Here is a 27,334-nt window from a genome sequence, read left to right as displayed (position 1 = left end):
TGGTGGGTATATAAAAAGCGACTGCGTTATCTTGCTGCGCCTGGCAAACTTTTTTTTTTCAGCTAGTGAGCCCATGAGTGTTGGTTCAGAACCCAGTTTCTGTTACTGATAAGGCAATCGAAAGGGGGGGGAGATGAAGATTGACCCGGTAATACTGGGTACCGTTGCGTAACGCAATCCTTGCCAGTGGAGAACGGGTTCTCTGACGCGTAATTACCCGGTGGGTAAGTCGTCACTCTCTATGGGGAACACTTCAGCTGATTTCCTCAAGATCGGATGAGTTGAGCCGTGTTATCGGCATAGCTGAGAATGTTCAACCATTAATGGAATCGAGACGCATCATTGACTTTTTCTGCCCTGACGATCACAGTGGGCTCTGATTATTTTAGTCAGGCACACGAAGAATCCTCCTGTCGGCTCGTAAAGAAGGTTTGTTTCGGATAAAATTGTGAACCTGAGCAAGGGGTCATGATCTCGCGAGAACGTTCTTTTATTGCAACACGATAAATACCACTTTGAAGCTTTCGCAACTGTTGTATTGAGCCGTAGCCTTGTTGGCGTAGTGCGAGATTTACGTAGCACGGATCGAAGTGCGACACATGGCTTCGGGTACGTTCGATGAGTGTCCGGGAGCCCGAGACTTGGTGTCTTTGGAGTAAAAATAGCTGGCGCTAGACCTAATGCTGGCAAGGCCGCTGAGTCAGTTGGTGTAGGGTAATGTTCTAGAAATCGCGATGAGGAGGCACATTCAAAGTTACAACAGACGGGGGACAAATAATACCATGATAAAATCATGTTGTATATTTTGCATTTACATTTCCTTCTATCATTATGATGCGGTATGAAGTATGAGTGATGCTAAGATGTTTCTGTTGTTCGGTACCTGACTATTTTCGATCTGGTTCTTATCTTCTTATTTCAAAAGTGCGTAGTATAACCCTAACTATTGACTTACTGTGAACTTGCATTGTTTTACGCAAACCACAAGTTTGACCACGAGAGCATTCTCTGTGAAAAAAAGATATAGAACACTATCTAAATTATTATTATTTAATTTCTGTATTACTATTTATTCAAAGCTGTACTAAGCCACAAGCCCAGCTCAACTCCAACACGCGCTCCCTGATCAATCATACTCAGATGACCAGCCTTATCGATAACGATAATCTCGCTGGCCTTCAACGCGTTCCCCAATCTGTGCGCAACCTCGACAGGGAGCCACTTATCATCAGCTCCCCAGATGATCTTGATTAGCAGCTTCGGCCCGACCTCTCCATATCTCGGCTCCACTTCCTCCGTCGATCTGGAGTTGGCTTGGCACAATTCACGAATGAAGCCTCGCTTTCCACCTTCTCGCAGCCAAGGCTCTTTGAGCATCTGCATTGTCTCTTTTGGCAGTTCGTAGTATGCTGCGTCACTGATATAGCTCTCTAGTATGCCCTCAAAGGCCGTGTCGGGGAGTTGTTCGAAGAGTTGGGGGTTTTCAGCGATGACTTTGAAGAGCGGTTGGCCAAATGGGCCGATCGCGACAACGTCAATGAGACAGAGGCTTGCATATGGCAAGTCATGGAGAAGATAGCCTCGTAAGCTCACAAGACCGGCATTGTCGTGAGCGACGATGTGAGCCTTCTCGTGAGCCCAATCTGCCTGCCAGGACTTGAAGAGCGCAGCAAACACCTCTGCTTGTCGCGCAAGGTTGCTGTCATACTCCTCAATTGCGCTTGAGCTGGCCTTTGTCGGATCTAATTTCTTCTCTGCTGGCGTGTCGCCGAAACCAGGTCTATCGAAGAGATACACGTGAAACTGACGCGACAGTGAGAGGGCAAAAGGCACCCAGACGCGAGACGACCACGGAGTTCCATGGATAAGAATGAGAGGAGGAGATTTAGGATCACCTAATGAACCCCATTTCACATCGTAGCTGTGTGTTGAGGTTTTGTAGTGAAAGCTTTGAGTCAAAGCTGTAGGGTCGTGTGATGAGGTCATTCTGAGAGTAGGTGAGTTTGAGTGTTGCAGCGTCAAGGTGAAAGGGGGATGTGAGATGGGTTGAGCAAATTAAAAGGGAAAAGTGAATAAGATTTGAAATGAACTATCGCGCCTTATTTATACATAGCAGGTGGCCAATTGATGCAGAATATGATGACACTCAAGTTAAATGGAGGGTGAGATAAGTGAGATGACGCACCCGCGCCTTTATTTTGACGACTCACTAAACCACAAAACCCTGCTTCGAGAAGTTCCAAGACAAACAATGTCAAAGAGACGCGAGAATGAAATGAAATGACCTTGGTGTCTCTTGGCCGTGTGTATAATGATAGTGGCTAGTTTATTGTATTGTTTGAGTAAGTAGGTGCTACTTTCACTATGCCTTCTCAGCTTCTGCCTCTAGTCGCAGCTCAGCAAATGGCGACGTCTTGGAGAAATATCGCCTCGTGCCCTGAAGTTACCAGTACCAACACGCTGCGCCGAATAGCTCCATGTCCGCCACGTACGTTCCAAGGCAAGTGTCCTCTCCACCATCGTCACACTCAGCTTCAATCTCAATCTGAATCCGTTTGACCTCCTGGGCATGTCTCTGCGACATCGCACCGACTCGTCGCGCAGCCTCATATAGACTAATCTTCTCCGTACGTACCAACACGGCAAGCAGATAATTTGTATCCTCCAGAAACGTCTCTTTCTCATATGAGAATATCTCATTTAATAATGAGCCAATCTTTTCGCTATGCTGCTGGATCTGACGGATTCGTGAGATAGCATTGTGCTCATCAGAGAGAAAAGTACCCATTGCCATCTCGACGAAGAGAACGGTATAGATCATTCCGCAGTTGCGGAGTTTATGATCTGCGTATTCTTCGACGGTCATGTTTTTCGCTTCGCTGTAGATCAGGGCATGAGACTTGCCAAAGTCCTTCATGGCAGCGCATGTCTTGGCCAGCCATGCCTCAAAGCGCTCCTTGTTGATGCGTCGGCCGCGGATGTGCATGCGCGTCGGAAGCTCGTGGATAGCTCCCAGGAGAAATGGGCCTGTCTCCAAGTCCGAAACCACTTCGCGGCACTCTTCATATGCGTTGGGATTCTCCATTATACCGCAACGGATACGATCCCGTCTGCCACCCGCTGTGGAGTATCGCGCAACTTCTGAAGATCCCTAGCCAGATGTTGCCCCGACGGAGTCGCCTGGATCGTCTTGAGAATAGCAGCACTGTCAAAGATGTCGTCGCTGACGCATTGCACAGTCGCGAAGTCTGTGGCGAGAAAGATGCCTTCATCGTCGGCGTTTGGGTAGAGATAGGCGCACATGGACGCCGCCTTGTTGACGATGCCCTTGATGAGCTTCCCAGCGCCCATTTGCTCAAGATGCGGGTAGAGCCATTGCCGAACCTGCTCGATGGCCCAGTCTGCTCTTGGGTCGACTTTGTGAGGAGATGGTGGGTTGTACAACTGAGACAAGGGAATCAGAGCTTGAGAGCTATCGGATAGACCATCACGCTGATGATACTTCTCCGAGGCTGTCTTTTCTATAGTATCCATGTTGGATATCTCTAAGAAGGGGTTTTAGTAATGCTTTTGAGTTTGTCGTATGTTTTAAGAAGCTAAGCTGGGCAGAGGAATAGATCGTTTTATACTGCAGCTGAGGGGGACGTATGTGTGACTTGTAATACATCAATCCAAGACATTGCGATTAGATTGCCGATTTTCCATTGCATTACGCAATAAGCAGTGAGATACAGTGCATCACTCGCACGTACAACATACCATGACGTATTAGCAACTTTCATGAGTTTGAAGGCCTCATACGGCATTAAATCAGGCGGCCTCGGGTAACGTCTAACAAACAGACTGCCGACAGGATGGAGTGCGTCAACTGTACCACCAACCCACCATATACTACGTGGCGCGCTTCACGGCCTCCGAGCAAGGACGGAAAGACCGATGAGCTGGTCTTACAACAGTGAAACGGGGATTCACCAACAACTCCCATGTCCTCCGCACCCTCACGGCCAAGCTATCTCTCTGGGGCAGGTAGATGAGACGCATCTTGTTACTACTCGCGAACGATACAGTACCCCGCAAAGATTCGGGAAGATAGGTACAAGTTATGGATATATGATTGCGACTTCAATAGCCTCCATGTCCCGCTTGCTCCAAGGTATGAGAACAGTGTTTTGAAACCATAGGGCCGGATGCATAGCTGAGCCAATCAGTGAATGACCCCACGCCCTTATTTTGACGCCGCATCAGAGGCACGAAAACCGTGCTTCAACCGAGCACATGAAGATAACGCAATTGATCGTCGCGTCCGCTTACTGTAACTGCGTTGATAATGATTATGTATGACGAGAAAAAATCGAATTCATATATTAGACAGATCGGGCAAACGTGATGCGTTCAAGCTCTGTCGGCAGTCTTGGCAGTTTTGGGCGCGATTGATGATGTAACCCGCGCCCTTCAGTTGACACTAAAGATAAATATCCTCCTAGCCACCAAGTTCCCTCTCCTCCTCCATCACTTGACACATCACTTGGTCACAAAAGAGCTTATGGTGATAAAGCTTCGCTATTGATTGAAGTACCCGGCTGCGACGACATCATGTCGACAACTACAGCCGTCCAACTCGAAGCCTACGGCAACGGCACAACCTACGAACCCACTACCACCTCAACCCTCCGCCCAACAAGAGCCGGCCTCGCTGAAAACACCTCCCCAAGCAATCATGACTCAGATGACCCAGCACTCGAAGCTTCACGCATCGCTGATAGCACCGTCCCCGACGGCGGCTACGGCTGGGTCGTGATCGGTGCCTGTGCCGTCGTAGCATGGTGGGTCATCGGACTAAGCTACGTCTGGGGCGTGTACCAAAACGCCCTCGTGGAGCGAAACGTCGGATCCCCACTTGCTCTGTCATTCTGCGGTTCGTTATCGCCTGCTTTGATGGCGACTGTTGGGGTCATCGTGTCGAGAATGCTACGGACTTTTGGGACACGGAAACTAAGCTCTGTCGGAATCATCCTCATGGCGCTTTCGCTCATTGGCGCGAGTTTCGTTACGGATCATCTTATTGGGTTGATCTTTCTCCCCGGTATTCCCCTTGGTCTTGGGATGGCTGGTTGCTTCATGTCGTTCTCCCTCGTTCCAGCTCAGTACTTCTCGAAGAAGAGGGGTCTGGCCAACGGCGTAGTCTATGCAGGCGGTGGCTTTGGAGGTGCGATTATGAGTATCGCGACAAACTCTCTTATTGAGAAGCATAGCGTTGAATGGGCCTTTCGCATCACTGGCATCCTCATCGCTGTTTCGGGACTCCCGGCTGCGCTTCTGATCAAAGAGAGGGTACCTTTGGCCAAGACCGGAATCGTTGACTGGAGACTCTTTCGACAGCTCAACTTTGCGATTCTCTTCTTCGCCGCTGGCATTGGTATCTTCCCTCTTCTCGTTCCACCTTATTTCCTACCCCTCTACTCTCGATCTATGGGTCTCAGTACAAGTACTGGTGCAGGACTTGTCGCAGGCTTCAGTTTTGCATCTGCCGTAGGACGAATCATGAGTGGATATCTCTGCGATAAATTCGGGCCGTTGAATACCCTCGCGGCATTCTTCCTCGGTAACTCACTTACCATGCTTGCTCTCTGGCCTGCATCAACCACTCTCGCACCTTTAGCTGTCTTCGCAGTGCTCAATGGGCTGATGAACGGTGGATTCTTTTCTTCCATGCCAACCGTTGTCGGTAACGTCTTTGGTTCTGCTAGAGTGTCAACAGCTATGGGCATGGTGATTGTTGGCTGGGTTGCTGGCTACCTCTTTGTAAGTTCAGTACTCATCTACCTCTCTAGAGAAGACTAACGGTATCTGCAGGGATCTCCTATCGCTGGTTCCCTCCTCCAAGCTCATGGAGGTGCAGATGAGGGGCTGGGTGCATATCGACCTGCCATGTTCTACGCTGGCTCCATGTCAGCCATCGCCACTGTTCTGACTGTTATCCTAAGGCTGAGAATTAATAAGAAGTTGATGGCAAAGGTCTAGGCCGTCACTCAAATAACGGTTGGATAGAATCAAGAACATAGATAGAGGAGAAGGTCTCAAGGCTCACTGCAGCGGTCAGATAACTTGAGGTATAATTAAATGTTAAATAGATAGAAGTATACTACGTATCTAACGTATGGTGTTTCTCTACCCTGGAAGTAAAGTAATAGCTTGGCCCTTTCTACCTCAGCAGATGTCCAAATCTTGCTACTTGCTTCACCCTATTTCTTATCCTTGTTCATGTTGGCAATACAAATCGGGCACTGGTCACTGTTCTTGTACTCCACTGAAGTAGGATAGTGAACCCCGGTACATTGACCGTTGTTTTTGTAGCCCTCACACATTACTGTAGCTGCGAAAGTTGTGTTGAGAACGTAAAAGCATTTACTACACTTGTATACGTCTCGTTTGGTGGTGCACATGTCGAGTGAGGATGTAAAAGATACCTGGCTGTGGTATGCGGATTAGTTCAGGCTGTGTTATTACTGACATTATTAAGGCAAGCGAAGAAAAGAGCAGAGCCTTCGAAATTCCGTTGATGCAATATATAGTCCTTGTGTGGCAGTGAATAGTTGAAGAAGGTATTTTGGACGTAGCCCATCACAGCTCTTAGTACATCGAAATCACATCAGTTACGACTTGCTATCAGGCCTTATTCAGTCGGTATTCATATTTACGTAAATATCTAACCACTGCTGAGCTATTCCATTCCATGTCTCACCCCCTTACGAGACAGATTAGCTATCAGGTTCACAGACAATACACTTGTCTTCCCTCTTCCCTTGGATGCAAAGACTGCATTCATGAAACATATCAGCTGTCAATTGATGTTTTACCCCAAGACAAGCGGTCCGTCCCCTTTCCAGATATCTCTGGCATGGTTGAAGCGTGTGTATTGTTCTTGTGATCTCCTCACCGCATGTTTTGCAGATCACAACGGTGCCCGGAACGTTACACATCCTGAAGGTGAAGATTGAGCTCGATGTTGATGATTTGGTTGAAAATGAGGTACTGGGGAAGTAACGGTGGAGGAAAGTGGAGGCTCGGGGAGTTGCGCTCTATTTAAATAGCCTGGTTGTTCTATTATCAGTCTGGTGGTGAACATATGAGGTGCGTCATTCTGGACACTTATGAGTTGCACTTCTCGAACATGTTGCAACTGTCCTGTGCTTAGGTATTGTTTATTCAACACCAGTGAGCATCTAAGCCTTCTAACATCGGCTATTCACAACGGGAAGACTTGCGAGGCGAGACTGGTTATGTGGTGCACTGAAAAGACTTTTAATGGCGCTGATTGGAGACCACTTTCACATAGATATTATAGATGCGGTTTAATAACGGTATTTGATTTAGTAGCTGATGCTAACGCGTAGTAGTCGGCCCTTTAAATCAACTCGCCAACTTTGCGCCTCTCACTTCTTATCCTTCTTCCGGCAGATAGGGCAGTGCTTCTTTACAAGCCACCTGTAATCTGGTTCGGGGTAATCGGTCTTATTGCAGCCTTTTCCTTCATTGAAGTCATTGCATTTTATAGACTCTTTGTGGACCTCCCCAATTTGATTCATGCATGTCCCGCACTTCTTGATTATGCGATTGACTGTGCACATATTGGCGATTTGAAAATTTCTGCGGTGGAATGTAATGTGTAGTTTGTAGTGTGTAGTTTGTAGGGTGTAATTTGTAGGGTGTAATTTGTAGTGTGTAGTTTGTAGTGTGTAGTTTGTAGTGTGTAGTTTGTGGTGTGTGGTGGAGTCAGTGTTGGTTTGATTGGAAGTGTATGTCCTGGGAGAATGAAAGGAGACCAGATTGCTGTCCCTGGGTCTCATTATGTACTCAAATCGTTCGCCGCGCCATGTGAATGTGTGAGAATGCTGTTCAGACATGGTAAATCACTAAGTATTGCAATGCAATGAATGAGTCAACCGGCGTCAAGGTGAACAAGGCAGGCATACCATTGATGGATCAGCTTAACGGAGTAGCAATTGTTCAGGGAATTTGACATCAAGTCTAGGTCGTAAGTAGAGCAGTGATTTGCAGTTGGAACCTACGACTGAGAGTTTACATCAGCACAGAGAACTTGGTACAGAGGAAAATATAGCCATCGGGAAATCAAAGTCATGCTAGTTGGAACAGTGTTATATGCTCCGGTTCTACAATGTTGCAAATAGTCTCTAGCGGAGTTAATCAAAGGCTAGTTATATAGCGAGACGGAAACCGTTGAATAGGAAGGCCGAGATTGTTTAAAACGGTTTTTATATACTAGCTAGAACCCAACATGCAGTACCCTGCCTACCAAGTTCAGCGTCCACCGATCTGTCTTCCTCTACCTGGCAGCAAGCTTCTTCCTCAAGCACACAGGGCAGAGACTCTCATGTGTCCTCTCCTTATGGGATCGGTATCTTGTACCTTTACAGGCTTTCCCCTCCGTCACTTCCTTGCAAGGTATAGGTACAGCATGAGTCTTGTTGATCTCAAAATAGCAATCTCTGCACTCTTTGATTGTAATATGAACGAGGCACATTGTTGCGCTGAAAGGGCTTATTGTTGGAGTATTGGTAGTGTAAGTATTGCGTTGCTTGGAATGATGATATGGAAAATGGTAGGAGAGAAAGATCAAGTCTCTCGTTCTCTTTATATACTTGTACAACCCTCCACGTGGCTTTGTCGCCCTGTGGAACAGTGCTACAAGAAGAAGAATGTCCATTGAATAACGTTGAACTATTCATCCTTCATTACAGTGACCCATGAAGCGGAACATTGTTTTGTGATTTGCTGCAAAAATGTTTATGAGCTTTTGTGATGAAGACAAGCTTCAACACTGAGCACACATGCCACACAAGAAGCAAAGCAAATATCCTCCATCACCACAATCACCGCCCTTGTACCTCGGAGGAGTACAACGACTGCAATGCCTCCTGCTACGCCAGCGACATTTCTTGGGCCAGCAACTCAACCAGCGACAAAACCTTCCCTCTTGTAAGAGGCTATCGCAGGGTTCAGTTACAGTGAGTTTCTCCTTGATTGTCATCTCGCACAATCTGCATCTCTCGACAGTGATTTTGACGTTGCACATGCTTTGGTGTTGAAAGGGTTGCTCAGTGATGTTGTTGACTGTGTGAATATCAGGGTTCTTGAATGATGGTTTTTAAGAATGAGGTGCCCGTGTTGTTCGATCTGTTGTCTTCCTTAAGTACAGATGTGACCGGATCGGAGTCCATTGTGAATGCCTGCCTTGACCAAGAGAATTCGTTCCATTTGGGCCTGAATCAGTCTTTGTACGTGAAACTGAACAAGGCAGGCATGTGACAGAGGATATCGTGTCTCAGCATTCACAGTAGCAAAAGCGGTAATGATCACAGCCCCGGGATCTCTAAGTTCCTTCAGGCTGATTGACGAATGAGTAGTGCATCTGAATTATCGTTGATGTTTGTCAGTCAGAGAGGGATCACATGATGTTGCACTGACATTTTCACAGTACCTAAATTCAGAGTCTAGAAGAGGTGGACTTCCCTATCTTTATCACGCAGAACTGGACGCCTGTGACAAGGGAATACATGGAGTTGAGTCGTGTCGTTTGAAGTTTGCTTAGGCGCCCATCTCGCTTGGCGATTTATCACATTGTCCTTGATACAGCTTTTTTCCACGCATGATAATGTAGCTACACTCCTTGTGCCTCACTTGGATATCTGACCTAAGCTACCACAAAAAGCAAGCTTTCGCTGACCGCTTCTCGCCATCTTGGTTCAAGCCGCAGTTGCAGCATAAGGCTTAGGCTTTGTGCACTCCGGGCATGCATCAGTATCCCTTGTCTTCTCGACTTTGATTTCTGGCTTCTCTCCGCTGCATTTCCCCTTCTTGACCAGGCCGTCGCATCTTGCCTGAGATCGCTCTGCGTCAAGTTCATAGCCGCATTTCTTGCACTTGGTGATTGTCTTAGTCCACTGACACATCTTGAAGGGAGTTTCTGTACGTTAGCTATTATATGAAGGTGTTGATTTGTACTTTATGCTAGTTTTAATTTGTAGGATTATTCCAGTTCAGAATTTTCAATTTATATGTTGATGTGCTCCGTGAATGTGCGCTGGACCATGTCCCGAATGGAGTGATTGGGGTTGGGCTCGAAAAGATGTCTCATTGTTCTAGTGTAGTAAGGAAGAGGCAATGTACCTCACAAGTGGAAACAATGTCTACATCTAATTCATAGTAGAGCAACAGTAAGAGAGGAGTCACACCATCTTCCAGATGGGTTCTTTTCGACCTTGACGTTACGTCTGTTCCACCACAACCTTCCGGATAACCTCCTCACTGTCCTCCCTACGCTGCAGGCTCTTCTTCCTCCGGTTGTGTGCATCTCGGACAAGTCTCTGAATCAACATGTTTGATATTTGTGACCGGATCCTTCTTCTTTCCTTTGCATGGACGACCATTCTTGACATCAGGGCAAGATATCGTCGGACTTTCTACGTCAAGCTCCTTCTTGCACACGTCGCATTTGATGATATTGTTTTCAATATGACACATTGTGTGGGGTGAGAACAGTCGCTTGTGAGCTTCGTAATAGATTATAATTTGTTGGGCTCGTTCTTGTTGTCTCGGTTGTCTCAAGGTGGTTGATCTGAGGTCCCAATCCTCGTGTCTAATCCTCGGTCTTATATCTACACTACATTCAATTGTATACATAATCAGAGGGGTGAGGGATTTGAATCATGAGCTCCAAAAGGCTTGTGAATCTACTCTGGGATAGTGATACCTTGTCGACAGCGACAGTGGTTGCTACTCAGCACAAATCATCACACACAAAAACGCGCCGTGATACGAGGCTCTGTCCTCCACTGATTGAATGTGCGACTAATGTCTCACAGTCGTTTGGCTGAAGTTGACTCCATCACTGAGACGCTAGGTATCTCAGTGAGGATACATCTGAAAGCCCCATTCCCCTGGTTGTCACTTCACGCATAACCTCCAACTTAAGCTCCTTTCTACTTGCGAAATGAGGGCCTGTCAAAATGCATATCCAGCACTGAAATCCCTTACAATCTCGTTGATCTCCGGGATTTTTTCGCAACCCAAAATGAGTAGCTCAAAGCTATGCATACTTGCGGCTTTCCTTGCCCTATTTCAGTATTCAATATCTCCAAGTTACTAATACTAGCTGCGGCTGTTGTCTCACCTTCCTCTTTTGCCTGCATTATCCCCTCCGAACAATTGCATCATAATTACCGGGGGCCGAGATAGTCTACCCCGCTCCGCCTTATCTCCCCAAGCTTCAACCTGACCTCATTTTCGTTCATTCCAGTGCATCTCAGCTAGACAAATAGTTTATTGTGCTTTGAACACGAGTAGCGTCTCAAAATTCGAACATGTCCCAATCACAGCTTGACATCAAGGCACTTCGGGCAAAGTTCCCGGCTCTTCACCAAGACCAGGTCTTCCTCGACAATGCGGGTGGAAGTCAGATTCTTGGGGCTGCAGCCGACTCGTGCGTTTTGCTATTAATTTGGGCTTCTTTTGTTCTGACTGTTGTTCCAGGATACGAGATTACCTTATTACCTCGAATGTGCAGATGGGCGCGTCGTATGGTGTCGGCAAGCTATCAGCATCAAAAGTGAACAAGGGCTACGAAGCGGCTGCACGATACATCAATGCACTGCCCGATGAAATTGGTACTCGAAATATCCGCGAAAATATCAAAGGATACTCAACTTACGAGAAAATTAGTCTACGGCGCTTCTTCAACCCAATTGCTACGCAACCTCGCACTGGGTCTCACTTTTGCTCAAGGAGATGAGATCATCGTATCAACCCTCGACCACGAGGCAAACATCGCACCATGGCTAGATCTAGCTGAGAGACAAGGACTAAACATCAAATGGTGGACTCCAGAAGGTCAAGGCAACAACCCCAAGCTCACAGTCGAGAGCCTAAAGCCGCTCTTATCCGACAGGACCAGATTCCTGGCCTTGACTCATTGCACCAACCTGCTTGGATCAATCCACGATGTCAAGGCCATCGCTGCAGCGGCTCACGAGTATCCGGATGTTTTTGTATGTGTCGATGGCGTGGCTTATGCACCTCACCGGCCCATTGACGTTAACGATCTTGGTGTTGACTTCTACTGCCTTTCATGGTACAAAGTGTTTGGCCCTCACATCGCAATGCTCTACGGTAGCCGTGAAGCTCAGAAGCAGCTCCGTCCGTTGGGCCACTACTTCAACCCCGCTGATAGTCTATCCGACAAGGCTGGATTCTCCGCTGGAAGCTATGAGCTGATAGCAAGTATATCAGTCGTGGTTGAACATCTACTCGCTGAAAGCTGGGATAATAGTATCGCGCAAGAGACGGAGATCCAAAAATTACTCCTCGACTACCTGACCGAACGAGATGACGCGAACATCTACGGAGAACCTGATTCGGATCCGAGCAAGCGGCTGCCTATCGTCAGCTTTACCATTAATGGATGGAACTCTCGAAGTGTCGTAGCAGCTATCGAAGCAAACTCGAATCTCGGCCTCAAACATGGCCACTTTTACTCCCATCGTTTGGTAAAACAAGTTCTCGATCTTGATACAACTGATGGCGTCGTTCGAGTGAGCATGGCGCATTACAATACCCGTAAGTCCCATTGAAATGAGATACTGCACTACTAACTGTTGCCAGGCGAAGAGATTCAAACTGTCATAGATACTTTACAGAACATCATCACAAAACGATGAAGCTATGGTAAGAGTGGAAGATAAATAGAAATACACAGAAAATAAAACGTAATTTCCTTTGCTCAATTATTATCCAGGCTTCCGACTCCGGGATCTCGTCTCCACGCAGAGACATCCCATCCAAAAGGCACAGAGCCGCTTATATAACCCTCTGTCCCCGCCTCATAATCATTGAGACTATCTTCAGGAGGAAATAATCCACTCGGAACCTCATCTTCAGCCATGTTAAACGGCGAGGCAAGGTGATGCGCAAAGTTGATATCCGCATTGACGGATGCTTCGACAATAGTAGGATAAGGCAGATTCGCATCAGAACCTCCCTTCAATAGGGTCAGAGGATAGCATAGTAACTCCCGGAGCTCATGCAACAAGTGATGAAGTCTGGGGTCGCCGGTGGATTCGATGAATAGGTAAGAGTCGTCGTCCAGCGGTCCATCTTCGTACAGGCTCGAATCCTGGGTTATGTTATCTGAAGATTCTGGCAGGTGGCCTTTTATAATCTCCTGATATCGCGTCAGTCGAGTATGGAAGCTGTGCGCTATCCTGTCCTTTGTAGCGCATAACGCAAGAATCTCGATACAAATCCTTGAAAGAGTCACATCTTGCTTCCTGAATGCTGCACTACCCCCGACAAGGAAACTCTTGATAGCCGTAAAGTTCAGCATCAAGAAAGTGACATAGCATTGATACCTGATAGTTTCATCAGCTTAATACAAGTGTTGCGGGGAAATGGTAAGGAAAACCAAGATAAGGTAGAAAAGACTGGCATCTTACATGGTGAGCCAACAGTTCTTCACCACAGCTTTCTCTTCGAGTATCAGTCCAAGAAGTCGCGCTGAGCTCCGAGCACCGTGTATGCCATCGAAGATAGCAGCCTTGGCTTCTGGATCCCAGGTACACGTGGCTATATCCCCCCTCTGAGTTGCAAGCACAGCCCGAGTTTTGAGAATCAGCGCTGACATGTAGAACAGGTGCATGTAGAACGTCACACGGCGCTGGTCAGGAGATATCGCTGGCGTGTGAACCAATGACTCGAGATGCATGTAAGCCGGGAGGCTAGATCGCCATAACTCAAGATCGTCATGCATCTGTCGCAGGATCATGGGGGATAACACTCTGAAGGATGCCACTGTCCGCACAACGTTGGCTTTGAGGACTGTGATCTGGGCCATCTTCTGCTGTAAGACTCCGAGAACGGGGTCCTCGGCTGCGGAGTCAAGAGCGCCGGTATTGTCGATCTGCTCTCTTGTATCCTAGTAAAGTCATCAGCAAAAGCAGTAGTTACATATCCTCCGATTGACCTACGTGGATACATCGAGAGATCTCGGGGCTGGGAATATTCCCGAGAGTAGCTGTAACCCAACTCCGTATCGTGATAAGTGCCGTGAAAGTCTTGATATATCCGTTGTATTCTTGTTCCGAGAGACCTGGCGGTTTGTTGCCAACAGAGAGGCCGCTCGAGGAACCAAGCAAGATTCCCCAATCTTCAAAAACCATTCAGCATTGCGAGCACTTTTCGGGGAGGAAGGAGTAGGCCTACCTGTGTAAGATATTGCCAATGATGACTTGGCGATAACGTTGTAGATCCCTAAGCAACAACATATCCGCATCGCACGCAGAGGAGCCTGCTCCACCACATAATCAAGAAACAGCCGAGCTTTCTGGTAGAACGGCGTGCATATCGATGCGTTGCCATTGGGGAGAGTTTGCCGATCATATTGAAAGCCCAATGCACAAATAGCCAGCAACTCACCGTATGCAACTTTTCTGCTACCAACCTGATCTGGCTTGGCTTCTAGGAAAGTATCGAGGATCGCATTGGCTTCCTTTCTTGTGTAGATAGGAAACATGTTGCCCATGTACAAGAAGTAGCAGTCGACGCCCTCTCGCAGGGCTTGGATAGCGACATCCGATATCTCCGCTGCCAAGAGCTCGTTCTCGAAGAGAAGATTGCATTGGTAGATCTGCTGGCTCCATCTCACCCTGGCACTCGGTGGATCTCTACAAGCTGATGCAGAACCACTGTCCTCACTCTTCACAAACTCCAGCGCCGCTTCGACACCAAAACCATCGCGGATCCGGCCAAACAGACCACTAGCTTCACTCGCAGGCCGGTCCTGAAGATACCGATACAGCGCCACGAACGACTCGACGTTCTCCTGCAGAGCATACTGCCGCCTCATGAGGACCTCGTTCCTGTTGCCCTGGGCAGTGTACTCGCAGCTCCGGCCTTTTGACATGCAGGGCCCGCATTCCGGGCGGTCGCCGTCGCATTTTGTCTTTTTCAGCTTGCATGGTTGGCAGGCTGAGATGACCTTTGATTTCCGCGGGATGCCAAGGTCGCTGGTGGACCTGGGGGCTGATGGGTCGGTGGGCGTTGCTCCTGGACGGGGTAGGATTGTTCGGGGGGTTGTTGAGGATGAGGAAGGTTCCATTATGTTGGAGATCTACAGATTTAGTCAAGTCGACTCTGACAGAAGATTTAGAGATGTTGGTAAGCTTTTGGGTGGCGCCACATTGGTGCAGGGGTAGGACGGAGTTTTCCACTTCCGCTTTATATCCTATCTTATCTTATCGTCCATATCTTATCTAATCACCACTGCCCATCACTACATAGTAATGACAGGCCGCTCAGGGTCTATGGCTGTATCATCTAATTGTCTCATCCACTCCGCCAGAGTAGTGGGCTTATCATCTTCGGTTCGATCGATTTGAGGTATTGAGCCATTGATCAGTCTCCGGCCTTCACGATCGCCATAGTGACCCACCCCCGAGTAGCAAGTAACCTCACTCTCGCGGACCTGCCATACCACTCCGATTCTTTCAGCGCTTGTAGTTTCTTGGTAAGTGAGTTGGCTTGAGTAGAGCTCTGCACAAACATGTTGCATCTTTGGGACCCAAGTTCCTCGAAGGAACGAAACCAGGTCAAAATCGCTTTCATGTTCTATCTCAAAGTCCGAGACGAGCTCCTCCAGCATCTGCAGTTGGACTGCATCCGCCTCGTGAATCTCGCGAACTTCTTCCGCATCCATGATGGGATTAGACCCTTTGTTTGCCATCTCACAACATGTATGACGAAGATCCAGGGCCGAGAACGTGATGTACCGTAGGATGGCATGGTATATCCAGCCATAGTGAAGCTCACCAAGCCTGTATCCCGGTAGCAGTTTCTCAAGGACCTTTGATGCCCTCATAGCGTAAGCTCCAAGATCCTCAGGACTCCGCCCAGGCACTCGGGGGAAGTCCAGTGCTGCTAAGAACTTCACCAATGGCATACAACCCTGCCTAGAACACCAACATAAGCATCCGTCGACGACAACTTCTGAGGCCCCGATTTCTGCAACATTCCGCGGCAATTCCCAGCTCAAATTGCGACCCCACCTTGCCCCAAACCCAAATAAAGCCATGAGATAATGTGCCCATGTCGATTTGGGAACAACTCCAAAGGTAGAGCCCGTCGGGATAGCTGTCGCGATATCTGCACCATGATCAATCATCCAGTTGACACGCATTGGAAAACTTCTGTAGCCAAAAGTAACCCCGTAGTCCCCAAAACAACCATTAAAAGCTATATCATGTATCAGATCGGAAAAGAACTCAGAGAGCATTGTTCCAGTATGAAACCCCAATGACATTGCGTATTCAGCAACATCTAGATTATATATATATTGATATATAGATTCAGAGTGGTCGAGATGTGTAGACACGTCATCCTCTCGGTAGAACAGGAGTTCAGCTGGTACACGACAATGATTTGCGAGATAATGCTGTACCGTTGCAGTGTTGCGGTCCAATGTGTGGCCATTACATAAGCCAAGACCTTGTAGTTCTACAGCCGAAAGTTCGGAAACGGCTAGAAGTTCGAGATCTCTTCTCCTTTGTGCCAGATGACCAAGAATAATCATTTGCGTAGGCTGGCATGCAGCGTTGAACCGCTCACCCATCAAGCTGTTCAGAAGCATTGCCTTCGACTTAAGAAGACGATCTACTATTCTGGCTTGAGCGCAGGGCTGCTGGCGATTTGGGTTCAAAAAGTGATGGAGGGGACATGCCATGGAAACCGCCATATGAATCGGGGACTCCCCTCCGTTATCTGCAGCGTTAAGGATGTCGGCATTAGCCGCCAGCACAACGGCTGTTATAATGTGAAGGTTCTTAGTCTGGATAGCAACATGGACTGGCGACTGGCCACAGTAGTTGACCTCGTTTACATAAGAAGGATATCGGTTCAGGAAAGACTGAACTCTATCCTCATCCTGTTCGATGATCGCTATATGAAGTGGGTTGAAACCTAGGTCTATTTATCGTTTAGCAACTAACTTTCATGTCTCTGAATCACGCCGTATCTTGCTACTTACTATTTGCAATTTCTGGGAAGATCTGGAAAACCTCCAATTGCTTCATCTGCCCAAATAAGAAATGTTGGACACGGTGATCCTGTCCTGTCGGTACATCACAGCATGATAACAGCGCCGCTATTGTCTCATGATCTTCGCCAGCTTTAGATAACCAGCTAGAGGTTCCAACTAGTATAAAGAAGGGTATTCCAGCAGTTCTATCACTTGATATTAAAAAGTGAAACAGTGGGATTGCAGTAATTGCGGGGAAAACCATACCTCGCTCGGGAGCTATTTGTGAAAGGGATCTTAGCGGTGGCAAAAGATCGTAAGACATAAGAAACAACGTCTGCTGGTATTGAGAGATCACCTAAGGACTGTAGCGCTTCAGTGTCAGTCTGCAAGCTGCCAGGGACAGTCGATAATACCTACATGTAGTTGCCAGGCAAGGAGATCGAGTATAGACTCTCCATGTTCGTTGACATCTCTTGGGGAGGCTTGTTTGTTGCGATAACACAGTGAGAGGCGTCTAATACACGACCCAGCAATGAGAGAAAAGTCTTCATTGCATAATCCATGTGCTTTTTCATTGATAAGCTGGATTTACATGTTGGTGATCCTGAAAGATAACGAAGAGGTCTCATCCACAGTAGCAGTATAGTTTATACTTTGGCATATGGTGAGCCCACCGGCACCAGTTCTGAGGGAAAAGGAGAATTGAATAGTTCGACTCAAAAATCTGAGCATATCAGGTATACACATTCCAACAGTTCGCCTACTTTCCTCGGCTGTTGGAATTATTCCCGACAAGTGGCATTCTGGTGCATGATAGGCAGTCTTTTCGGCCTCTATCTCGTAGAACGTAAATCCCAAACGGCGTCCATGGCGTCGAAGATCTTTTCGCGTTGTGCAAGCACAGGGCTTATAATCTGCAAGGGTTCTACTACTCGTCGCTCCCGAGTGAATTGCTGGCGTCCTAGCATTGGCCTTTGAGCTTTGGTGTAGGTTAGAAACAGCATCGCAGAGTCGTCGTAGATCATCCGGATATTCGAGAAGATGAATGATTTGAGAGCGGGGACTTTCCGAGTTGCGTAGATGTGTAACGAGGTCATCGATCCTTGTATCCAGAGACGTCGATATGCGTTGAGAGATAAGCTGAAACTCCTGGTGGGATTTTGACATGGTCTGGCTTGCCTGCTCTAGAGCTATATTCTGTTTGGCGATGTGACTGGCGGTATCTTCAGTTGTTTTGTATATTACGTTGGCCATCTTTTGCAGATTGACGATGGTAGCGCACGTATTGTTAGAAATGGCCCTGATGAGAAGTAAGATTCTCTGAAAGCTGTTACTAAGGGACAGCACATACAACTGTAAAGCCAACGCGGCCGTGTGAAGAACATTGTTGGTTAGGCTCAATCTATCCTGAAGCCTGGTGATGTCCTTCTTCTTGAAAGGATAGCTGAGTTTCCGCAAACATTTCTTTACTTGTTCCGTGCGATTGGTGGGATCCACCATCGGACCTTTCAAGTCTTTCAGCAGTACCTCTAAGTCCTTGAGCTGAGTTTCACACGAAGATTTACACTGTTCAATAGCATATCTAGCCACTGCGTATTCGCTACCGATCGCGCCGATGGTCTCTTCGATTGATCCGAGATTATCCCGCAGTATCTTGGCATATTGCTTCGCAGTCTGCAGGTCCTCGTCACGCCCCTTGACGGCATCGAGGTATTCTGAAATCCCTGTATACAGCTGAAGGCCAAAGGAAACGATTCCGACAGCCGTGCCTGTTATGCCAACTGGCTCAGCCATTTCGCGGTTCGTGCGCTGGGTCTGCAAATAAAAAGTAACAAGGGATAAATAAATAAAGGGGTTGGTTTGAATGCGCGCAATAAGAGTGAAAGTTTTGGAAAGAGAGCATGAAATATGCTTTGTCGGTGAAGACATTGATAAAATGAACTGCGCCTCATTCGGTCTGTGGCATATGGACCACCAATTACACATGAAGTAAAACCTGCAGGCGGGCGAAGCCTTATTTTCAACCCCCCAATCACTTGCACCAATAGAGAAGAAACACATGACCTCTCGCTGTCAGCCTGGCTCAGGCCTGCTGCATCTTAGGATACCGTGAACATTCCGAAATCAGCGGGTTAGGTATCGCTACAGTAAAGAATGTCATTTGTGTTTTGTGCTAAACTATAATACACATCTAATATGACACTGTATCCAGTGACCATTACAGTTTCTGCTGAAGGAGAGAAAGAAGAATATACACTAAATGTTCAATCCATCTTTAATTATCCCTCCTAGAAGGAAACCAAATTGTAGGAGTGGCATCTCCGTATTCTGCTGGTTGGATGTTGACTGAAGTGGATGTGCCCGGGTTGCGCTTCGGCTGATTCTCGTGTCTCGAAGAATGGGAAGCATTGATAGAAGTGGGGGCATCGAAATTGAATTCCACAGGATGCATGGAGCTCTGTGTCATCTGGACGTCGAGATAAGACCAGTCCAGAGAACTAATAGAAGCATCATTGCCATCTCCGTACATTGATTCTTGGCCTGGACAAAAGCTGCTGATTGAACCAGCCCCACTGAAAATAGAATGAGACGGAGTATCAGAAAACTGAGGGGGAAAGTGAGCTTGCGGGGGAATTGGGCGAAAAGGGTGAGGTGATGGATTAGGCGCAGGTATCGCTGGAAGGGATTCTGTGGCAACAGTCCCTCTTTGTGGATCGGTGGGCAAGAGATTGGCAACGAATGCATTCAATGCTGTTTGCCCGTTCTCCCGTGCCAGTGCAGGACGCATAGGTAGTTCGTTGGGAATCCTCAATGGCTGGCTGTCAGGTCTCGTTGATGCCCTTGGCAAGGGATCGAGAATGTTAGCTAATCCCTCGAAAACCTCCCTGCCCATATCGCTTGTACTCCAGACTTCCTGCCTAAACTCCTCACTGCGTAGAGTCTGAGCAACTCTGATGCGACATTCGGTTTCTGATGTCTCGTGGTCTGTATCTTGTCAGCGAAGGAGATCAAAATAGACGTGCTGGCGGAACTACTTACAAGGGCTAGGCAAGTCGGCAGTCCAGTCGGGAAACACTGTGTTGAAGGTCTTCTCCCACTGAAGGACTGGTGTCTTGAACTGCTTAGGCTTGAGAGACTTCAACGCGTCGCTTTGATTCGTGTCAAAACCATCCTCATAGTTGACAGCAACTCTTGTGGGCTCACAAGCCACCTCCAAAATCAAGTGATCCTGAATTTCGCTTTCTGGGAAGATTAACTTGCACCTTCCGCAGCGAGTACGCTTATCACAGCCTAGGAAATGGCATCTAAATAGATGTTCCCTGTGAAGGTGTAAGTGAAAAAGCCATGGATAATGCAGTATTTAGCAATGTGTACTCACTTCAATCGATGCATATCTGGAAACCCAAAATTAGAGCAGGCACCTCCAAATCTGTTTGGGCATCTCTTGTTGTAAGGGCATGCAAATCTTAATCCAAAAGCATGCCGCGATTGTTTCTGTGGTGGAGGCGCCATGCTCTGCTCATCGTTTTCGTCCATATTCTCAGTTGACTCTCGACCGCGTTTCTTTGAACCTTGGCGACCACGTTTTCTGGCATTTTCGGAATTCTTCGAACCACTGTTTTTCGCAGACGATGAAGAACAACCCGAACTACGACAACAGAGCCCAAGCCCGAATGCCAACAAGATGCGATGTACCCATCCTGGAAGGTTGCGAGGCGGAAGGTCTTTGAGCCTTTCGAATGACGTCCTCGGTATGGTAGAGAGGAGCTGTGCCAGTGTGGCCCGTTTGCCTGCTGCTATAGCATAGTGAAGAGGGGTCCAACCTGAACCATCAGCCGTCAGAGCATCGGCTCCGTGGGAGATGAGCAGATTGATCATGGAAGTCCTGCCGAGGGAGGCTGCCCGAAACAACGCTGACTGAGTGGTGATGGTGGCTTGAGAGTTAATAACTGGCCTTTCCTTGAGAAGTTGTTCCAAAACACCATTGCGACCAGACCGTACCGCGAGAAGCAGGGGCGTTTCACCGTTTGAAACGAGGTTAACATCCGCCCCAGCGTTAAGAAGTAGCCTTACAACCTCTAAATGGCCGTATACTGCAGCCCATCCAAGCGCTGTCATACCGTAGAGGTGGTCTCGATCGTCGTAGTTCTTGCCTGCGTAGATATATCTTTTACACGTTTCGACATGGCCTATGGCAGATGCCAAAAGAAGTGGGTTTGAGGTCTCCGACTGTTTCGCTTCCCATAAGGTGTTGGTTGTGCTTATGTGAGTCAGACGTGGACATTTCTTGTGACTGGAAATAATCCTTTCATACAATGCGAGTGAGTTCTCAAAGAAAGCGTTCTGTGACAGGTCTAACAGGAGCTCTGAGGAAGACGGTTCAAGTTCCAGAGCTATCCTTAGATGTAGCATCCAGTTCTCCGCAGCGTAAGACAAGAATGAGAACGTAAAAGAATACGAGTCTGTAAAGCCTTCACGGCGAGAACGTGTCGCTGACAAGATAGCCCTACAGCAAGACCGCGCAAGTGCCTTATGCCCTTGGCCTTTGAAAACCGGTTCTTGAAGGACTAATTGGGTAGCTGGTATACCGCCCGGACTGACTTTGATAAGAGTGTTGTTTTGAGTTGATCGACCCCACAGCTGATGGCTCACATCACGCGCCTCACACGGCTTGTATTCAACCAAGAAGTCGACCACACTTTGATGGATAAAGCTGACGACAGATTGCTCTGGATCAGTTGCAGAATATTGGATTGAAACCAAGCCTCTGCATAAGGAGGTGATTTTCTGAGCGCAGTCGCAATCTTCCGCAAGTTGGCCAGATAGTGCGCCGATATTTTTGCGGCTATGCCTGCAAAAGTCGTACCCGTCTAGGCTTCCCAAGGCCATTGCATCTGTGAGTTCCGTGACAATTAAGGGTCTCGTCGCAAAGGCGACCCATTGGAAAATATGCCGAACTAGATCTCGATTCTCTAGACTGGATTCGATGCGGGAGACAATTAAGCAATACAAGTCGTCAAGGCCTTTAGGGAAGTCAATATGGCCAGCCCGACTTTGATCCTGGCCTTCCAGCTGATCGATCCATATCTCGAGATTCGAAAGGACTAGATGGACATATAAAAACATGCCATCTGAAGCCTCAATCAAGCTGGGAATTATGCGTCGCTGTATATCAGCACCCTTATAATCAACTGATGAGACCATGGATTTGGTGTAGTATATAATATCCGCTGTGTTGAGATCGTCCAAGATAATAGTACGTGGTTCAACGTTCGAGAGGTTAGGGCCGGAACGTGACGCAGCACAAATTCGGATAGAGGGAATAGTAAGGATGTTGAGAATGATAGAGTCGATAGGCATATCCTCAGTCGCTTCATCCAAGGCATCCAGAAAGATCACCAGATGTAAATCTTCTTTGGTAGCTTGCAGGAGCGATTCTCGCAGATATGAGAGCAGCTCAGGGTCTCCCCACTGCCAATCGGCACCATAATCTCCGTGTACCTCTGTTCTTATGGCATAGGTATCCCTCATTCCCTGAAGTTGGTAACAGGGACGCCTGGCAAGTAACTGAAATATGAGAGATCGAAGCATGGCGTTTGTTGAAGAGTGACCAGAGGTGTTGAACTGGAAAAAGAAGAGAGACGTAGGCTCTGAGAACTTAACAGTCTGATGGATAAAGCGCAAAAGTGTTGATTTACCACTTCCTGGCTTGCCCTTGATCCACAAAAGACCTGAGGGTTGTTCAAGCCAGGATCCGAAGGCTTCATGTTGAAAGATCCATAAACAAGTGCCTTGCATAGGAGTTGAGAAGCTCTCAGTGCTGGTGACTTGAAGAGACCGAAGGAGTCCTAGTCATTATGAGTAATACTGCACTGATCCCAGCGAAGACATGAACCTACCAGAGATGTCGGGATCCATTTGTGGGTAAGAGCCCTCGCATTTACTGGAAGTTAGATCGTGGCAAAAGCTCTGTATGATTGTTGAGATAGCTTTATACGTAGAGCTGGAAGGATCGGAGAAGTTCCAGGTACTCTAAAATGAATGATTAGGTACTAAATTATACAAGGCAAACTCAACACACGTACCCAATGGTTGGCGTGAAGCCCGATCTGCCTTTGGCCACGGATGAAGACATCTTCACAGTTTACAACCTAGTGTGACGCATTTAGTACATACCAAGATTCTCAAAAGCCAAATTACTTACAGGACCAAAGGCTTCTGGTGCATCAGGGAGACCGACCTCCTCGAAGAGAGAAACCGGCTTGAAACCAAGGCGAGACCAATCTAGGCTATTGAAACCTCGAAGAAGTGTCGTGATTGAAGCGATTATCTTCATGCTGAGGGCGGGCGAGTCAGGACCTTGATTGTTTCGCATTAGGTTCAATTGATACGGCAACCTCTCATCCGCGGTTGAATGAGGTGTACCAATGAAGATAAGACCTAGAATCAACTGATGAAACGCCTGCTCTGGATCAGATTGAATGACAGATCTCAGTAGGGCTTCTTTGACAATGAGTCCCCCTGAACCGTGGCAAATGAGAATAGTTCGCCTATCGCTCTGTAGAAATTAGTGCACTGTTGAGCCCCAATAAAGTTAAAAAAAATAAAAAATACCTGATCGCTGGAAGAGCCGTGGGAGAATCCCGTTTCTGTCTTGATTATTAGCTGTCGCAGTACGTCGAGTATGGAAAGGGAGGCCAATTGCCTTTGTTACAAAGCGCTGAACGTAGCGACGCTGCAGCACTGGCGATACGGTCCACGTCTTCTAAAAGATTGCCTTCGTGATAGAAGGTATATGCTTCTATCGCCAGCGGTAGCTCGAAGGGCGATTTGATGGGCTTCAATCCCACTGCTTCGCTGTCGTCGTGTGTGCCACCAACCCCAGTGCAAGGCGAATTCAGACCATGAATGAAGATGATTCTAAAGTGCGGATCAGTGAGAATTCCTTCAAGTTCCGGTTTCGGCATATAGCCATAAGCTCCAGCGTAAATTGACATTGACATGGCGCAGCGTTGGTGTTTGCGGGTTAAGGAACGTACAGGATGCAAGAGAGAAAAGGTCCAATTTTCTTTGACAAGCCCCCTTTCTTGAACAATGTGACGTCTCCTCATAAATAATGGCTTGACATTTGTCAGTTGACTGACCTATGGAGCGAGAGCCTCATTTTCACCCGTAGTCAAGTGAGAAAATGATCGTGGTCCAATCACCATGTCCAGCCAAGCTATTTCATGTATCAAAGTCATCCTTCTTTCAAGTGATTTGCTGGTAAAATACATGTTATGCATTGATTGCCGCCACAATTGACGTAGCTTTTCAATTTCGAGTGGGAGAATACGCGCGGTAACAGAATTTCGCATTGCGCATTTTCAAAGGCCCAGATGCACAAGCATCTCACCAATCACCCTCATATTCCGCCCACCATCTTCGCCAGAGTCCGCCTCACCGACTTACGTACGCACGCCAGACTCAACAATTTGCGTCTGGCTGGTTTGCGCATTGAGAAATGTTTTCCGCCAAGTACCCCGGCTTAGGTAAGATCTCAATTTGCTTTGGGATGCATTTGATTATGGTTTTTGAGATACAGTAGCATTTTTTTGTGACGCCAAGATTCACGATCATCGTCCCATATCCCGTATAACTGAATAGATAAATGGCTACTTGAGTAAGGACTGTGATTGATTAGGGTAACAAAATTCGAAACTAGGGCCTGCAACATGAAATCCATTCTTCTATAGTCGCTCGAGCTGCACAAATGCATAGGTTAATCCAATCTCTTCCGTGACAAATGAGCGCAGCCATTCATCCTTGAAGCAATCTAACAAGTCCTCAAGGAAAGTCGTCTCTGCGACAACTGCCGATTGTAAAGCAGGCCCATTCTGCTCTCTTTTCTTGGGGTAAGTGCCCGTGTCATCCATTATGAACCGGGCACATGCCGCAGTCACGAAACCGGCAATGGTAGCAGCATACCTAGCCCTGGCTTCCATATTGGCAGGATCCAACACGGCTGAAGTCCGTGACGGGTGCATCATTGGAATAGTTACATGGGATTTCACGGTCCATGTATGTTGTTCGACATTGATGGAAGCCAGTATCTCCTCCATCGTACGCCAGTAGACAGGTAATCGTAGTGTGAATGAGGGATCGACATGATAGGCGCTTGCGAGTCTACGAACGCTGGCCTGCAAGCACGCAAGTCCCGGACCAACTCCAATCTGGGCATGGCAGGGAATGAAGAGTGTCAAGGCACCGTTTGGCCGAATTTCCTTATGGCGAGCTGCCAAGAAAGACACCAAGTCTTCGTGAGCGGATCTAGATAGATCTGATGGCTCAAATGAAGATGGCATGTGCTGCAGCCAGTGGAGGGCGGTAAAAGAGAATCCTGCATCGACAAAGTCATCAGGCAGGACTTGTCCATAAAATGACCTGGGAGCCATCAGGGGGCTGATGGATAGTCGGCCATCTTGCGATAGTGATGACCAGTTGGTGTCAATGATTTTCGAAAGGCTGGAATAGTCATTGAATGCTGTATCGTTGAACACGAGGGTTGCAGACGAAATCCCGCGCAAGCTGGAAAGATAGTTGACAAAAAGCCGGACCCTAAGGCAATTTAGCTTCATCTGAGTTGTGAGGATATAGAAGCAGTAACTCACGCATTCTTGCCCTCAGAGGACCCATAATCTGCGAGGATAATAGTCTTTCCTGTACGATACGTAAGCATCACCCTATCCAAGGACCTGCTGTAATACAGTTGAGGTATCAAAAGAAGTTTCAGAATAATGGGGAAAGGAGCTGCGGAGAGGAGGCAACATTGAAAGGGACTGAAATTGGCGGACCTTTAAATTGAGGAGGCTCCAGCAGAGATAATGCCTTATCAATTGCGAGACCCTGGAGGGCGCTATGGTCGTTATAGTACCCTCCGCCCTGCATAGACATGTCGTTAGACTTCATGGTTCTCAAGATTTGTAATGTTTGACAGTATTAAAGCGAGCCGAATGGAAAGATATTGTTGAAGAGAAGTTGGATAAAATGGGCAGGCCCAACATTCCAATTTATAGATTCTTGTCTCCCATGTAACAGAGCCAGCGTAGTAAGTCTTAGCACAAACTTAGAAGGGCATCGAATTGCTCATTTCTGTTATCAGGATAACCGCCTCGAGTTGTATTGCCCCCTGTGAGCTGCAGGGCGCAATGAAGCTTCCACACGTGTGAAGATCTCTCTTTCACCTTGACAATATTGGAATGAAGGTTTGACGCCAGATGGAGAAATGACTTCCCTAGGTTTCGGTAGCTCCACTGCTAGCGTGGTAAGTTGCAACGACACTGGTATTCTTACTACAGAGCTAAAATAGTTTCACATAGCGTTACACGACTTGCCGAAATAAGCAATCCCTTGAACTTTAAACATCAAAGCCCTTCATCCCACCGATATGGTTTAAACAAAACCGGGAGGTCGGGAACGGCGATAATAGCTAACACTGGGGCAGATCTGTTTTGTCTCGGGTAGCATTTCTAAATACATTGAAAGATTTAGTTGACCAATGGTCCACGCGTTACATGAACTTGCCAAGACGAGCAATCCCTCTACTGATAATATAGGTTAAAAAACTAAAACGGCAATCCCTGAAGCTTTGATCTTCCAACTGAACTAATAGGTGAAGTGGAAATATTACTGTAAGGCTACTCATAGCTACAGGACGATGATGCTGACAGGCTGTCATCTTAGGCGAAGCAAATGTCTCCGCCTAGCTTGACCTTGCGTTCTTCTTGCTGTGCCTCTAATTGAAGCTATCTTGACTGCCAAAAAAGGAAATCTTCTGCTAAAAGAGGAGGTTTTCTTTCATCTTCATAGAGGCGATTTCATGGCTACCTTCCGGGGGGCCGGCAGCCGACTTGCTTTCGACGACCCTGCCGGGGACATCCTTGAGAGAAGGACAACCCAATCTGTCGCCTGCGGCTCCGGAAGGACCTTCTTCCGACTGACATGCTTAAGTGATATATAAGTAGCTTCACTTTTCAGTTAGAAGGACCCTATAGGTCTATAAACACGTGGGATTTAGCCGATAGCTAAAGAGTATTTCTACTAGCGTGTTTGCAACCGGCCATATCTTACAGATATAAAGCCGGAAGGCCCTCTTACCACTTCACTCTCAGATTTAACTTTGACCGGCTTTGCCTAGAAAAGGAATAAGTTGTATTAATAGTAGTAGATAACGAGTCACAATTCAACTGGTGTCTCCACGACGGATAG

General features: G+C 47.4%; 7 protein-coding genes across 7 annotated transcripts; 2 read left to right on the top strand and 5 right to left on the bottom strand.

The window, feature by feature from the left end:
* Positions 1 to 1,065: 1,065 nt before the first annotated feature.
* Positions 1,066 to 3,534, bottom strand: FTJAE_10230 (hydrolase or acyltransferase (alpha beta hydrolase superfamily); the record flags this gene model as incomplete). Its single annotated transcript, XM_037343052.1, has 3 exons — positions 1,066 to 1,987; positions 2,493 to 3,031; positions 3,091 to 3,534. 3 exons carry the CDS (start codon positions 3,532 to 3,534, stop codon positions 1,066 to 1,068), a joined length of 1,905 nt encoding a protein of 634 aa, XP_037202688.1.
* A 1,059-nt stretch (positions 3,535 to 4,593) lies between these two features.
* FTJAE_10229 (transporter MCH2) lies at positions 4,594 to 6,021 on the top strand (the record flags this gene model as incomplete). The annotated part of the gene is made up of 2 exons (XM_037343050.1): positions 4,594 to 5,802; positions 5,854 to 6,021. The coding sequence occupies 2 exons, from the start codon at positions 4,594 to 4,596 to the stop codon at positions 6,019 to 6,021; spliced, it is 1,377 nt and encodes a 458-aa protein (XP_037202687.1).
* Positions 6,022 to 11,381: 5,360 nt separating this feature from the next.
* Positions 11,382 to 12,734, top strand: FTJAE_10228 (selenocysteine lyase; the record flags this gene model as incomplete). Its single annotated transcript, XM_037343049.1, has 4 exons — positions 11,382 to 11,500; positions 11,551 to 11,684; positions 11,740 to 12,633; positions 12,679 to 12,734. The coding sequence occupies 4 exons, from the start codon at positions 11,382 to 11,384 to the stop codon at positions 12,732 to 12,734; spliced, it is 1,203 nt and encodes a 400-aa protein (XP_037202686.1).
* A 62-nt stretch (positions 12,735 to 12,796) lies between these two features.
* On the bottom strand, positions 12,797 to 15,169 carry FTJAE_10227 (nitrate assimilation regulatory nirA; the record flags this gene model as incomplete). The annotated part of the gene is made up of 5 exons (XM_037343048.1): positions 12,797 to 13,424; positions 13,509 to 13,987; positions 14,040 to 14,218; positions 14,275 to 14,322; positions 14,488 to 15,169. 5 exons carry the CDS (start codon positions 15,167 to 15,169, stop codon positions 12,797 to 12,799), a joined length of 2,016 nt encoding a protein of 671 aa, XP_037202685.1.
* A 174-nt stretch (positions 15,170 to 15,343) lies between these two features.
* Positions 15,344 to 18,880, bottom strand: FTJAE_10226 (uncharacterized protein; the record flags this gene model as incomplete). The annotated part of the gene is made up of 5 exons (XM_037343047.1): positions 15,344 to 17,031; positions 17,093 to 17,176; positions 17,851 to 18,386; positions 18,438 to 18,591; positions 18,652 to 18,880. The coding sequence occupies 5 exons, from the start codon at positions 18,878 to 18,880 to the stop codon at positions 15,344 to 15,346; spliced, it is 2,691 nt and encodes an 896-aa protein (XP_037202684.1).
* Positions 18,881 to 19,361: 481 nt separating this feature from the next.
* FTJAE_10225 (nb-arc and ankyrin domain protein) lies at positions 19,362 to 24,090 on the bottom strand (the record flags this gene model as incomplete). The annotated part of the gene is made up of 8 exons (XM_037343046.1): positions 19,362 to 20,071; positions 20,126 to 20,406; positions 20,466 to 22,935; positions 22,987 to 23,119; positions 23,173 to 23,238; positions 23,292 to 23,645; positions 23,702 to 23,736; positions 23,841 to 24,090. 8 exons carry the CDS (start codon positions 24,088 to 24,090, stop codon positions 19,362 to 19,364), a joined length of 4,299 nt encoding a protein of 1,432 aa, XP_037202683.1.
* Positions 24,091 to 24,816: 726 nt separating this feature from the next.
* Positions 24,817 to 26,035, bottom strand: FTJAE_10224 (benzoate carboxyl methyltransferase; the record flags this gene model as incomplete). Its single annotated transcript, XM_037343045.1, has 3 exons — positions 24,817 to 25,684; positions 25,738 to 25,786; positions 25,921 to 26,035. The coding sequence occupies 3 exons, from the start codon at positions 26,033 to 26,035 to the stop codon at positions 24,817 to 24,819; spliced, it is 1,032 nt and encodes a 343-aa protein (XP_037202682.1).
* Between the last annotated feature and the right edge of the window lie 1,299 nt (positions 26,036 to 27,334).

Source organism: Fusarium tjaetaba (assembly GCF_013396195.1).
Source record: "Fusarium tjaetaba strain NRRL 66243 chromosome Unknown NRRL66243_c0000238, whole genome shotgun sequence".
NCBI classification, from domain to species: domain Eukaryota; kingdom Fungi; phylum Ascomycota; class Sordariomycetes; order Hypocreales; family Nectriaceae; genus Fusarium; species Fusarium tjaetaba.
The sequence above is the reverse complement of the archived record's forward strand: the minus strand, read 5'-3'. Positions and strand labels throughout refer to the sequence as shown.